This window comes from Penicillium citrinum (assembly GCF_028827155.1).
Source record: "Penicillium citrinum strain IBT 23319 chromosome Unknown utg000010l:1.0-1229701.0:1.0-1230130.0, whole genome shotgun sequence".
Classification (NCBI taxonomy): Eukaryota; Fungi; Ascomycota; class Eurotiomycetes; order Eurotiales; family Aspergillaceae; genus Penicillium; species Penicillium citrinum.
In genome coordinates, this window is record NW_026622695.1 from 520168 (window position 1) to 534080 (window position 13913).

General features: G+C 47.1%; 4 protein-coding genes across 4 annotated transcripts; 1 reads left to right on the forward strand and 3 right to left on the reverse strand.

Moving 5' to 3' along the window:
* Positions 1 to 71: 71 nt before the first annotated feature.
* On the reverse strand, positions 72 to 1007 carry N7469_011251 (uncharacterized protein; the record flags this gene model as incomplete). The annotated part of the gene is made up of 4 exons (XM_056650156.1): positions 72 to 338; positions 393 to 810; positions 865 to 894; positions 952 to 1007. 4 exons carry the CDS (start codon positions 1005 to 1007, stop codon positions 72 to 74), a joined length of 771 nt encoding a protein of 256 aa, XP_056495220.1.
* Positions 1008 to 6885: 5878 nt separating this feature from the next.
* Positions 6886 to 9027, reverse strand: N7469_011252 (sugar porter family MFS transporter; the record flags this gene model as incomplete). The annotated part of the gene is made up of 8 exons (XM_056650157.1): positions 6886 to 7079; positions 7135 to 7208; positions 7268 to 7698; positions 7768 to 7775; positions 7851 to 8395; positions 8483 to 8707; positions 8783 to 8859; positions 8932 to 9027. The coding sequence occupies 8 exons, from the start codon at positions 9025 to 9027 to the stop codon at positions 6886 to 6888; spliced, it is 1650 nt and encodes a 549-aa protein (XP_056495221.1).
* A 1489-nt stretch (positions 9028 to 10516) lies between these two features.
* Positions 10517 to 11968, reverse strand: N7469_011253 (putative lipoate--protein ligase; the record flags this gene model as incomplete). Its single annotated transcript, XM_056650158.1, has 3 exons — positions 10517 to 10768; positions 10824 to 10931; positions 10985 to 11968. 3 exons carry the CDS (start codon positions 11966 to 11968, stop codon positions 10517 to 10519), a joined length of 1344 nt encoding a protein of 447 aa, XP_056495222.1.
* Positions 11969 to 12302: 334 nt separating this feature from the next.
* On the forward strand, positions 12303 to 13654 carry N7469_011254 (bifunctional chorismate synthase/riboflavin reductase [NAD(P)H] ARO2; the record flags this gene model as incomplete). The annotated part of the gene is made up of 4 exons (XM_056650159.1): positions 12303 to 12337; positions 12392 to 12753; positions 12818 to 12901; positions 12960 to 13654. 4 exons carry the CDS (start codon positions 12303 to 12305, stop codon positions 13652 to 13654), a joined length of 1176 nt encoding a protein of 391 aa, XP_056495223.1.
* Positions 13655 to 13913: the final 259 nt, after the last annotated feature.

Here is a 13913-nt window from a genome sequence, read left to right on the forward strand (position 1 = left end):
TTTTCAACTTAACATGGAACTAAACCTATGGACAAGATATAGTAAGCCCACTAGCAGGTGCAAATTTCATGCTACCATGGCCAGTCAAGTGCAAGGTCCTCGGTCTCTCGTGTCGGCTTCTCTTTGGTTATAGGCCACATCCATCGAAGCAAGATACCCATCATATCGAGATACCTTTTTGTATCAAAGTCCTCTTCAACGGGATTTGTTCCCACTGGCTGTTTGACAGCCAGCCAGCCAAAGTCGAGAATTTTGGAAGCCTGAATATACAGCTTATCCACGAGATATGCGTACAGAACTCGAACCTTTCCCGAAACATCGTATATGATGGCTAGTCTCTGGATATCAAGGTCAGTCTTTTGCGAAATGTGCTAGGCATAGCGGAAACATACCGGATAGTCTAGTTTCTTGAGTTTTAAAACTTCATCAGGGAATAATCGCTGGCAGAGTTCCATCTCAGCAAAGATCGCATTTTTGATCTGCCAAGCCAAGACAGAAAGCTCGCCAGCTGAAAGGAGATCATCACTTCCGCAGCTGGTCTGGAGCTGGACGCTGCACATGCCATGACTGATGCGACTGAGATGGATCGGCTTGCCACTCATAAATTCAAGGAGGGCATCGCTAAGGCTGGCTTTCAGAAAGTATTCTGCTTCGGTATCACGGTGAGTGATAACAACAACCTTCTTCGCGATTTCTGGAGACAAGAGGCGGAACGGAAACTCGATCTTGTGGTTGTAGATGTGCCGCCCTGTTGAGTTCTTGTATTTCCATGATTTATTCCTATCATTGTCCGGTTTCGCACTGGAGAAACTGGAAGGAATTAGCCTATTACCTATTTGTCATTTATAGGAACCTGTCACTCACTTTATCGTCCAGTCATAACGGGAGATGCGTCTTGTCAAGATGAAATTTCAGAGCTCGTTCAAGCCATGAATAAATCCGGAAACTTACCCGTAAACGAATTCTTCACTGAAATCCTTACCAAACGCCCGCAAATATGAGTCCATTGAATTCTGCAGCGTAGTGGGAAACAAATGACTCGTATGAACTCGGACAGGATCACCGAAGCCGCTAAAAGTTTCCGTCAAAGACGTGAGCCATTCCCTGAGCCATTTCCCATCTGCTAACAGTTACCCTGTCGGTATACTACTCTTTTAAATGCGCGGAATTTCGTGATTTTGAAAGAAGTTATGTGTTGCAGAAGAAGCTGCCCCTGTATGAAGGTCAAGCCTTCCAACTTCGATTCCCAGTTGTTGCAGCTCCGCGTCAGAGAGAGTATCAGACCTACGGCAATTGCAAATCAAGAGGGAGCACAAGATTCTGTCAATTCGTCTGTACTCCTGGCGGAATTCAGCATTGTCACAACCAACCACTCCTTCGCCGATGAGCTCTGTTTTGAGCTGTTGGTTGTCTTCCACAATGATGGACATACTGAAATGCACGTAATTAGTGATCGGTGCTGGTTGTGACGGAGGGATAATTCGTTCTGAGACTTGAATGAGTTGACGTGACAAGGTATTGTGATTTCACCCGCGAGGACTGCTTAGTAGTCAACATTTCCCGAAAAGGAAGGCACCGATACAGCTCAACACGCCGTGGAGATGATGTAGTAAAGAACGTCATAGTAAGCAGCACGTCCCCATCACTGCGGTATAGGGCATGGTAAGGTAGGCGCGAAAGTGTGGAGGGGATTGGCGTAGAAAGTAGTCAGAATTCAAAAGTAGCATGTTCTTATGATGACCATCATCGTTAGAAGCATCAGTGAAGCTATGAGATGTATATTCTCCTTGAGGGGCCTGGTAGACTGCGTAGACTTAGTAGAAGCCCCCGAATTAGTAGGAGAAGATGGACCAGACAAGACATCTCAAGAGTAGTCTACAGGTTTTGAGTAGGAATCCATTCATGAATAGCAGTAACATGATCAATAGATAGGGGTACTGGCCCTTCATTTCAGACCTCGTGAGTGACAGTGCGCCAGAACAATAGGGAATGCTGCTCACGTACCACGCCTGCGACGTGGCGGGCAGCAATGGAGCTGCGAGGAAGTATAAAGATAGACTATCTCTGTGATTTGATGTCTGAAATACAAGATTCGGATGTAATTATCCGAAGCTTCGCACTATATGGTATGATTCTTGTCGCTGAGATACGGGTGACATCGTGGCCACGGAGGGACTCACCACGCTCGCTGAGATGAGTACCTTGTTTTAAAGCGAGAGGTAACTGGTTTACGTCTCGAGATTATCCTCTTTAGAAGGCATCAGGGATCAGTTGCCATTCTAGTAGGCCTATGCCTCTGCATCGAGACTCGTGCCTCCTCGCCACACTCTAGCGCTATCTGCATCGTACCTTGTGGCCCTCCAACGAGGCATGCATGTCCCTATTAGATGGCACATATCTCAAGATGTTCCTGAGAAAATAGATTCATGGATCTACTTCCTTTAGCTCTCTACAGCACTTCTACTAATGAATTATCTTGCAGACGCCACTGCGTTGGACCCTCAGGACGCACTCTTTCCGGGAGTTCTCCGCGCCTCGGCATGCTCTGCAGAGCGAGGAACTTGGCGATACTTCGCCTACTCTTGTATCTACGAGAATTAATGAATCTTTACAATGTCTCAGGTACAAAAATCTTCGAATTTATTCAACTCCCCTATAGTAGACCGTGCCCGCAATCCCCATCCCCATGCCCGCCCCTCGCCACCCCATACATTTTTCTGTTAGGGCATACTGGCCACACTGTGCTGTCGTTGACGACTTCACGACGTGTTTTTCCTGCTCCGACGATGAATTGAGCTTCGGCCGACTGAGCCACAAAGCTAGAGGTGACTCACTACACACCGTCCCGCAGAGTTTCCGGGTAATTCCGATGCTGGGGTAGGTGAGTCAAAAGTTAAAGAGTACGGGAAAAATGCATTGTACCAAAAAATAAACATGGAATTAAGTTCCCTGACAGCTGGTAATGTGAGTTACTAAGTGGGTCTTCGGCAGCGGCCGCGCAGGGACCAAAGCTTAATTTGTCCGGGGTAGGAACCGACGAGTCGGAGGTCTCCCCAACACTCTTTCCTCCCAGGTATAAGACCCCCCCATCTTTCCTTCCTTCTCTCCTTCCCTCCTTTCCTCCCCATGTCTCCTCCGGTCTTTTTTCTCAGGCCATCAGGCAACTCCCCTCTCCGCCTTTCTGCTGCTTGACTCACGTCATCTCCCATTCACCATGCCTTATGCCATCCTTCCTTACCTCATCCACCCTTACTATACATCATCCTTCCTTCCTTCCACTTCACCTCATATCCTACTTATACCCTATGACATGTCATGTCACATCTCATGTGACTCTTGTTCATGTTGGCCCATCGCATCGTTGACTTGTCTGATCATGCTTCACTCCTGCTGCACATCATCCACCTTGAGGTAAGGCTTCCCATCCTTTCATCTTTCTGCCTAGCTTCTTTTGTGCTGGGGTCGTTGTCCGTATATGGTGTCGTAGATGGGTGTAAGCTCTTACCGGCCGTCGCTGACAGACTTCCTTCTTTTCCAGGTCTCGCTCTGGGTGCAATCTGCATATTCAACTTTTGGCCCAGGTAAGGCTTCCTCCCTTTTCTTGATTCCCCTCTCCTCTGTTCTTTTTCGGAGGTTTCCGGTGACTGGGTTGAGTCAATAATGTCTCCCTGCTCTTGCCAGACATTGTCTGTTATTCATTCCCTTCTTCGTTCTCCTCCCCAGGAACTCCCTCGGTGAGCAGGGTCGAGTTGGGCAAAGGGAATTTTCCCCCCAAGCTGCCATTTTCGGTACAATCGCTTCTCTGGCTGGCTTCCTGCGACTTCCTCAAGGAAGCTCTTTTCCTCGATGACTTCAACTTTGACTTTGACCATGGCTACATGCCAAAGGTATAAGTCCTTACCAGCGTGACCCAAGGCTGAGCCTTTGATTCTCATTCTAGGCCCTCCATGCTCGACAGATTAATGGAACCAGAACGGTGGCTTTCAGATTTATGACATTTCATTTTCAAGGCAAGGCATCCCGTCTTCTACAGATTCCATTTTCTTCCTTTCTTTTCCTTTTTTTTCTCTCTCTCTCTCTCTCTCTCTCTCTCTCTCTCTCTCTCTCTCTTTCTCTCTCCTTCTCTCTCTCTCTCTCTCTCTCTTTTCGGTCTGTTTCTTTACTTACGGGGTATTTGCTGTCGATACTCTGGGTATAAGTCCTTGCCAGCTCCGACTGATGAAGAATCTCTTCTTTAGGTTGTGGGCCATGGCCATGCTCCACCGGAATTGAAAAAGGTAAGGCATCCCAAACCTTACAGTTTGTTTCTCATGGGCGGGTAAGCCCCCACGAGCCTCGAGCACTCGGTATCTATGAGCGGGTAAACCCTCATAGATGTCGATGCACTTTGGCCTAGCGGCATATCTTGGGTCTTAGTCCTTACCAGCTTCGTGCTGACAAAGTGCTTTCTTCCTCAGCTGCCAAACTACGACTTCGACATTGATTCATCCAAGCTTGCATTGGACCTTGAGGGTAAGGCACCTTAGCCCCTACCTTTTGCTTCTCAGCGGCGCTTGAGCCCCATGAGCCTCAAAGCATTCCGACTTTGTCGGCTACCCTGGGTCTAAGCCCTTACCAGCATTGCTGACGAGAAGGTTTTCTCTGTGCCCCTTTTTTAGGTCAGGACACTTCAGCTACCAGCTATATCAGTTGCCTTCGACAAGCTTTCTAGGTGAGCGCCTCCGATTCCTTACCACTCCCATGAGCCTCGCACAAATCAAAACAAAGAGGACAAACTTTTCACTAGATCATTTGAAATACGGGTATAAGTCCTCACCAGCATCTTGCTGACAGAAGTTCCTCTTTAGGTCGTCGAAATTTATTTTTCCCATCCAACCAGACTTGGTTCTGCTTACAGAAAAGCTGAAAGTTGCGGGATATTTCATATTCAAGGCAGGGCATCCTCGACCTTTATATATTCCATCTGTTTCGACTAAGATTTCCCCGGGCTATTGGGGCTTGTGATATGGATTTGACGACGTGCCACGGGTATAAGCCCTTGCCAGCTCCGGCTGATAAAAATTTTTCTACAGGTCTTAATCGACTTCCGGATGGACATCGAATATCTATAATAGCCCAGGACCTTCATTCAAGGTAAGGCCTTCCCTTCCGAACACACCTTTTCTTCAGGCCAGTATAACCCCTTCCTTCGTCAATTGACGTCTTGCCACGGGTATGTAAGTCCTTACCAGCGCATGCTGAGAGGAGACTATCTTCTAGATCCCGGCACCGAGTCGAATCACTCAGCCTTCGCAAATCCGTCCGGCACATGGAACAAAATACATCGAACCAACTCAGCTCATGAAGTTGAATGATGAAACCCAAACGAACTATGACCGAAAAGACTATGAAAGACATGGCTGGTCTTGGCATCGACAGTGTCTTGCTACCACGAAACCTTCTAACACATCTTCCAGACCTCCCCTCTATCCTGTACTGAGTCAGAACACTGGATCAAGAAATCTTTTAACTCCTTGTCTTTTATTCATGCCTTGATTGTAAACCGGCTGACATGTCATTTGCTTTTTGCCTTTTTATTTTGTTTAGATTGTTCAGAGCTGCTCGTTTTCATCTTGATCCAGCTTCCCAGTCAATCCTTACAATTTTGCAAATGATGAACTGACAGCATATAGTTCCATAGACGGCAGTTTAGGCGCCCTTCCACGCTCTGTCTTCACTGTTCACGGCGAAAGGTATCAACATCAATTGGGTAAGTGTTCTTTGAAGCCCTAAGGCCCTCTTTATCTTTTTGAACTGGGCTCACAGAATTCATGTCTTCTGCAGGTTTTCCACAGTTTGTACCCCGTATAAAACAAGCTAGATGGTCCGGCATTCCATGGCCAGAAAACTTCCCTTTTCAAATAAGGCATTATTGAAGTCTCGGGGTAACCTTTATCTTTCATTGGGGCGGATGGGAACATGACTGCAGCCATGACGGGGGGGAGTAAGTCCTTACCAGCAATTTGGGCTGACAGAAGTGGTCCTTCTGCAGGAATTTTCATCATCATATTTCGATTCACCTTCGGGTTCCAATTACTTCTAGGTAAGGTCTTCCCGAGGATGTGCAAATCTTTTGCAATTACATAGTTTGGGGAGAACTCCAGTTCGTACCGAAGAGTGCGCAGGGCTTGGTGGTGCTTGTCACGAACCAAGGAGTGCGCAGAGTTCGGCGGTTCTTTGTTCGAGCCAACGAGTGTGACACAATGAGGAGTCTTTTCCAGGACGGATATAATCGTCTCCTTACTCAACCCATGGCTGGCAGATTGATATCCCTCAGGTTTTCCAGATCTATCATTTCACCCTTCCCGGTCCGCGGGCCCCTACGATCCAGCTGAACGAGCATCACCGAACGAACACATCACTGAACACTGCTACTCAGATCCGTCACCGAAAGACAATGAAAATTCACCATACATATTACTAGATTAGAAATTAGGTGAGATCACATCGATCTTCTCTTTTTCTTTCTTTTATTCATGTATTCGCAGCTCATGATTTGTTGTTCTTTGTTTTGGAACCTTCTGTTCAGCCGGTCCTGTATATAATTCAGCTGTTCATGGAAAGCAGCAAATTCAAGACTTTCCCATCACGTCGCAATATGGATGTTCTGGTGATAGTATATATGAAGTAGTAATGCTCCTGATAGTTACTTGCAACTGGGGAAATCCAGTCGTCATGTATACTACGTCTCGCCATTTGTACAGGCGTTTGAGAGTTATTGGACAAACCCCATAGCCTCAGTATACTTCATGAGGATTACAACTGCAGATCTATCGTGAACTTCACAACAACGCCGTATTTGAGGAAAGAGAGCCCGTATTAGTATCCTTAGACTATACTCATCTCCTATACTTCTTGTACTTCGGTTGTGCGATGAGCGTGGCTTGTTTTGCGTTGCTCCGCAGAAGCCTTGCCTCCATCATCAATGCTTACAGTCTTATCGGCATCTCCAGCAGTTGAAGCCAGCTCTGGATCAGCGCCCTTCTGTTGGAATAGCTGAGTTACCCCGAAGAGCTGATCCATTTGTTCCAGTGAAATTCCTATATTTCATACTCAGTAAAAAAAAAAAAGATGGGAATGGAGACGGCAACTTACCCTTTGTTTCAGGAATGAAGAACCAAACAAAGATGAACATCGAGAAGCAGAAGCAGGAGAATATGATGTAAGTGCTAAATCATATATCAGCAACACACTCGAAACATGGAAAACAATTCCAGTTTAATCTCACCCATATCCATTGGACCCAACAGTAGCAAGCATATTAGGCACAGCCCTAGCAACAACAAAATTGAACAACCACTGCGTTGCAGCGCCAAATGCAACATTCAACGATCTGAGTCTGGCAGTCGGGATTTCAGAAACGTAAATCCAGCAAACAGGACCCCAGCCAAATTGGAAGAAGGCGGCGAAGAGGAAAATGCAGACAAGCGCGACGTAACCTGCGGGAATGACGGGGGCGCCTTCAACTGGAGGTGCAATGCGAATGTATAGACCGATGTAAAGCATTGCCAGCCCTTGCGCGATAGATGTCCAGAGTAAAGAGCGGCGACGACCAAGGGAGTCTGCGACGAAGATGAGGAAGACGCCGCAGCTGACCATCTTCACGATTCCGTATACTCCTGTTGCGAATAGATTTGTTGCGGTTCCATTAATTCCTAGCTGTATTTCAATTTTGTTAGAACAGTTATTGGTAGATATTGATCAGCCATCGAGGTAATACGTTCTTACATTTTTGACTAGAAAGCAAAGGTTAGCATGCAATTCAAGCGTGATCATCTCATAATTGAAATAGAAGTAGAGGGATAACTTACAAATTTGTGGACTGTAATAATTAATCGCATTAGTACCAGTCATCTGCTGGCAAATCATCAAAAAGATCGAAATCATCGCACGCTTGCGATTTCCCGCAATAAACCACATCTCCTTCATAAGATCCCAGAATCCCGAACCACCAACCAAAGCCCTTTCCTGCTCCAACTGCAAAGCAATGGCCTGGAACTCATTCTCCAGATATGGGTGGTCAGAAGGTAAATTTCGAACCTTGCAAAGAGTTGCACGAGCTTCCTCCCATCTATCTTGCTTAGCTAACCAACGAGGGGATTCATCGCAGAGAAGCATTCCGAAGAAGAGAAGAACAGCAGGAAGAGCTTGCATGGCTAAGGGAACGAGGTATGTTGCGTTTCCGGAGATATGTTGGTCAGCGCCATAGTTGATCCAGAACGCGAGCATGATTCCCATTGTGATAAAGAGTTGATAAAGACCTGTAAGACCGCCTCGAATGGCTCGAGGTGCGTTTTCGGATACGTATAGTGGATTGATCATAGATGCGGAACCCACTCCAAAGCCAGTGATTAGACTTATTTCCTGCATTAGCGGAGTTTCTCATAGCTAGTCGCGAATGTGTCGGGGGGATTGGATGCTTTGATGGGTAGAAGAGACATACCGTCCGATATACATTGCTTCCAAATGGCCAGCAGCCGCTGTCTGCATGATAACGCCAATTATTCCGATAACTGCAGCTCCAATGAGCGAGGTTTTTCTTCCCCATCTATCGGCACAGGGAGAGGCTATGAGGGCTCCGAAAAAGCATCCGGCCTGGAGGGTCGAGACGATATTCGCAGAGAGATTTGCTTGACCGACTTTGTCAAGGCCCTCAAGTCCATACGTGCTGTATTACGTAGAGTCGTAATTAGATAAAATTGCAGGACATAATCTCATATATTTTTTTGGATGGCAAACTCACACTTTAAATGCAGACATGGTTAGAACACCGCCAATGATACCTGAGTCCATTCCGAAAAGCATTCCTCCACAGCATGCCTGTATGTGAGTTAGTGTACAGAAGCAATGAAACTAGTTCACGAGAGACAGCAAGAAATGATCGGGACTCACCGAGCATGCTAAAGCATAAACTCTCCATCCGTATATCTCCTTTGGATCCGTTCTCATCGCCTCATTGTGAACGATTTTCTTGAGAATCCACGACATGGCGACAAATCAGGTCTCCAATTTGGGATTGAGGATATGTATTACCAGTGCTATAAGATATCCCGACCCAGTAAGAGTAGAACCAAAAACTGGTAAATCCCTGATGTAAAGGGGAAAGTTAGTATAGGCTCAAAGTACACGTATTTATCTTCCCCGTCGGCAATAGATCAACCAATGTAACAGAACAGTGAATAACCGGCGGGGACTGAGACAAGCGACAACGAAAAGAAAACGAGGAACAGAGCGCGAGGAGTACCACAATATAAGAAAGTGTCACCCGAGCATCAAAGCTACACTAGCCCCCAGTACCAAAATACATTGTAAGCACACTACATGATACTAGCCCGGGTAGTAAGTAAGTGATCTAACAGGCGGAAAGCCATACGAGTAGGAACAAGCAAAGACGGAAAAGAAAACATCCACGAATCCGAGGACAGCATGCGTGATCAAAGCCATACATGCCCAGGACCGTGGCGAGTCGAATATGCCAAGTCCATACAGCGGGGGGAAGAATGGATTACCCCAGCTTTTTTGGCGTGAGCGGGGGTGTGGGGGTTGGATTTGTTTAAAGTTGGGAATACTTGAAGAGGTGATCTTAGCCCCCGTTCAAATGTGACATTGAAGAGTTTACCCTGAGTATTGTGAATTAGTGACTAGTCTATTTCAGGGTTAGACTGGATGATAAAACTAAAGGAGTTGCGAGGAGGGCGATCTTTTCTTCGTCTGTTCAAGTTGTTGCGGGGGGTGTGAATTAGGGCTTGGCGGGTGAGATGAAGTCAATCTGCATTAGACAAGAACTTGTACAATCACTATACCTATGGTTGAAGATATACAGTTGGTAGCGAGTATAGTAAACGAGCCAAGAAATAACCAACTACATTAGTTGCCAATGTTTGGCCTATACGAAACCTCACATTGAACTTCGCACATACTTGTCATTGATTCGAGCAGTTGTACTTGGCGAGATGCTGCACACTCATATGTGGATGGAAAAAAAAGGAGCTCATGGGCTGATTATCCACATCTGTCAGCCTCAATTTTAGATCTTATCTAAAATGTATCCTGGATTATCAATGTGACGAGTTTTGATAGATTGAACACGAAGTACTCGCGGTGCTGCAGGGATAATCGTTCCTCAGTCGTGGATAAATGCATCCCATTTAGCCAAAAATGGAAGTACTGTTGATTGTGGCTAACGAAAGTTGGACTTTTGCCAAATTGGATGATAGTATCTGAAACCTTGAATTTGCCATCTGCATTAAGTATACAAGTGGTATCATGAGATAGGTGTAGATTCAAAGTGAGTCAGTATACAGAAGTATTAGATAGGTCGTCCAGTGAGCTGACTCGACACTCCAAAGGTTCAAGTTGAAAAGAGTTAAGAAAGGACGCCGAGGAACCATTCAGGCGTGGCAAATATTATACAGTTCTATTAATCTTATGTACTTGATGCGACGCTGAGTATAGTACAAAGTTTGGGTATCACAAATCATTGACCTCCAAGCATGTCTCCGAGATATCGAGCAAGTTCCCGCACGGTGGACTCATCTGCCTTATCTGTGCCACCAAGGCCCTGCCGAAGCATCCCAGACCAACGATCGGAGGTAATTTCGTGCAGTTTTTGGCCGTTCAAAACTTGATGCACGCCGGCGGCTTGTTCAGAAGCGAGCCTCTCGTCCGAGGAAATGGAGATATTGCTCTCAATAATGGCTCCATGCTTCACGCGGAGAAAAGCACGAGTCTAGGATGCGGTCAGCATATATGAAATCAAAAGATCAACTCTTATCGAAACTTACGGACGAAGGGAGTGATGATGGAAGCGGTGGACGTTCGCGAGGGTCATCCTCAATGGGGTACGTTGAAAAGGTAAATTGCGGAGTCTGCGTATACTTCCATTCCAATGACTATTACCGAGATTAGCCGTGATTTACTCTGTATCTTCAATGATTCAACTTACCCGTAGCTCAGCAATACCCTTTCCAATATCAGGCTCTTGTTTGCCTTGTACCTCACCCACTGTACCAGAAACCCAGCTATCACCAGCAAATATTTCCGGCTCTAGAGCACGAGCGCGTCGCGCCCTCAAAAGCGCATCGGAATGTACCCCGTAAAGACGTACAAATTCCTCAATTACATTATCCATCACACCTTGTATAGAGAAAAACGTGTCTGCCATCGCACGGGAGACATTTCCAACGGGAGATCGAACACTTTCCACCCCTTTAGCCAATATAAGCCCGCGAGCCGGAGAACGTAGGAACCGGCCTAAATCATGAATATTCGGCGAATCCAACAAGCAAGTACCATGATGTAAAGCTCGGTGACGGGTAAGCTTGAAAGCGGAACCGGATATTTTCCGAGCAGGCGGTTCATTGGGATCCTTCCGCATATCCTCGTCGGGGGTGATGACAATATCATGTCGTTCATTAACACTGGTATTAATTGCTCCGGCGCGATGTAACGCGCGAACCACCATTTCCGCATGCTTATCGCGTGTGAATGATGTGCGAGGTGAGATCACACTATAATTGAGATTCCCCTCATCATGAAATACCGCACCACCTCCGGACCGTCGTCGAACAAAGACCGCCGTGTCGTCCTCATGTAGCTGTGTATCGGTATTGGTATCGGGTCGACGATCATTATGCAAAGCGCGGAGATCCGTCTCTAACCACGGATTTTGATTGCGACCAATAACAACGCACGGTCTATTGATACAAAGGAATAGAATGCTCGAGTCTGCTGGGGCATTCTCTAGTAGGAAGTGCTCGATCGATAGATTGACGTAAGGGTCTGTCGATAGTGACTGATAGATCTGATGGCGCGAAGTCGGGCGACTAGCGAGTTCGGCGAAGCGATGGACGGGATATGAAGAATTGCGACGGACCCATTGCGAGGTACAGCGAAGCCGAAGGGCAAATCCGCCTGTCCTAGCAAGCATTGGGCATTCAAAGAAAAGAAACCAAATACTATCAAAAACAAACAAAAAAAATAATGGAAGGAAGTGACAGTTGGAGAAAGTCGGAGTCAGCTGATTCGCGCTGGGCGGAACCGATAGTCGGGGGCGCTAGTCCCAGATAGGAAGGGGATGAGTCGATGGGCTTTTTTTCTTTTTTGAATTCGTCGCGTTCCACAAGTTTTCTTGGGATCTCCCCTGCAATCTGAGTCAATTGTGATATTTTCAGCTTCTTGTTGAGAATCTGATTTTGATTATATATATATTTATATATTGATACTGTTCATTGTTCGCAATCGAACACCTGCCAACATTCATCATGTCGACGTGGGGTGAACATTTCCGAGTCACCACGTATGATGCCCCTCCATCTGGTTGATCTTCGTTTTGTCGCTGACATCGCTGCAGTTATGGTGAATCTCACTGCCGTTCAGTCGGCTGTATTGTCGATGGAGTTCCTCCTGGCATGCAACTCACCGAGGATGATATCCAACCTCAAATGACCCGTCGCCGTCCCGGCCAGAGTGCCCTGACTACCCCGCGAAATGAGAAGGACCGAGTCGAGATTCAATCCGGTACAGAGTTCGGCGTCACACTGGGTACACCTATTGGAATGTTGGTTCGCAATGAGGATCAACGTCCCAAGGATTATGGTGGCAGCACAATGGATCTCTACCCTCGTCCCAGCCATGCCGATTTCACCTACCTCGAGAAGTATGGTGTCAAGGCTAGCAGTGGCGGTGGTCGCAGCAGTGCTCGCGAGACCATTGGTAAGTTATTGATAACAATTACACTCCCTCAGTATGAGTTATAATGAGACTAATCTCCTGCTAGGCCGTGTCGCCGCCGGTGCCATCGCCGAGAAGTACCTGAAGTTGTCGCACGGTGTTGAGATCGTCTGCTTCGTCTCCTCCGTCGGTAACGAACACCTCTACCCCCCCAACACCCGAACACCCAACCGCCTCTACCAACCCAGAATACCTCAAATTACTCGAGACCATCACCCGCGAAAAAGTAGACCAACATGCCCCAGTCCGATGCCCCGACACCGAAGCCTCCGAGCGCATGACCAAGGTGATCGAGAAGTTCCGCGATAACCACGACAGCATCGGTGGCACCGTAACCTGCGTAATCCGCAACGTCCCTGTCGGCCTCGGTGAGCCCTGCTTCGATAAACTTGAAGCAAAACTCGGCCACGCCATGCTCAGCATCCCCGCCACCAAGGGCTTCGAAATCGGCTCCGGCTTCGGTGGCTGTGAGGTTCCCGGTTCCATCCACAACGACCCTTTCACCGTGTCCACAACTGATGGCGCCCAACGTCTAACCACCAAGACCAACAATTCCGGCGGTATCCAGGGTGGTATTTCCAACGGTGCATCTATTTACTTCCGTGTCGCCTTCAAGCCCCCAGCCACTATTGGCCAGGCCCAGACAACCGCCACATACGGTTTCGAAGAGGGCACCCTTGAGGCTAAGGGTCGTCACGATCCCTGTGTCGTTCCCCGTGCTGTTCCCATCGTCGAGGCTATGTCTTCGCTTGTCATTATGGATGCTCTCATGGCTCAGTATGCCCGTGAAAGCGCGAAGAACCTCCTCCCCCATTGGCAACTACCCTTCCCACCAAGCCGGCAACTGCTCCCAATGGTGCCCCAGCCTCATAGATACTGCTAGTTAGATAAAAGGTTTATGCATAATGAATACAATTTAGGGATTACATGGGCGAAAGGCTAGCCTAATGGCTGGACATGACCGAAAAATAGATACAATTGGATCAGATGCGGTAGTCTTCAAATGATGGCTTTCTAGCAATGTCCTAGTGATACAAACAGTAAAGCCTGAATTCTCAAGAAGTTATACCTCAGCTTGGTGAAAATTAATCTGACTACTTTCTTAATATCTCATCACAGACCAGGAACTCATTAATCAACCA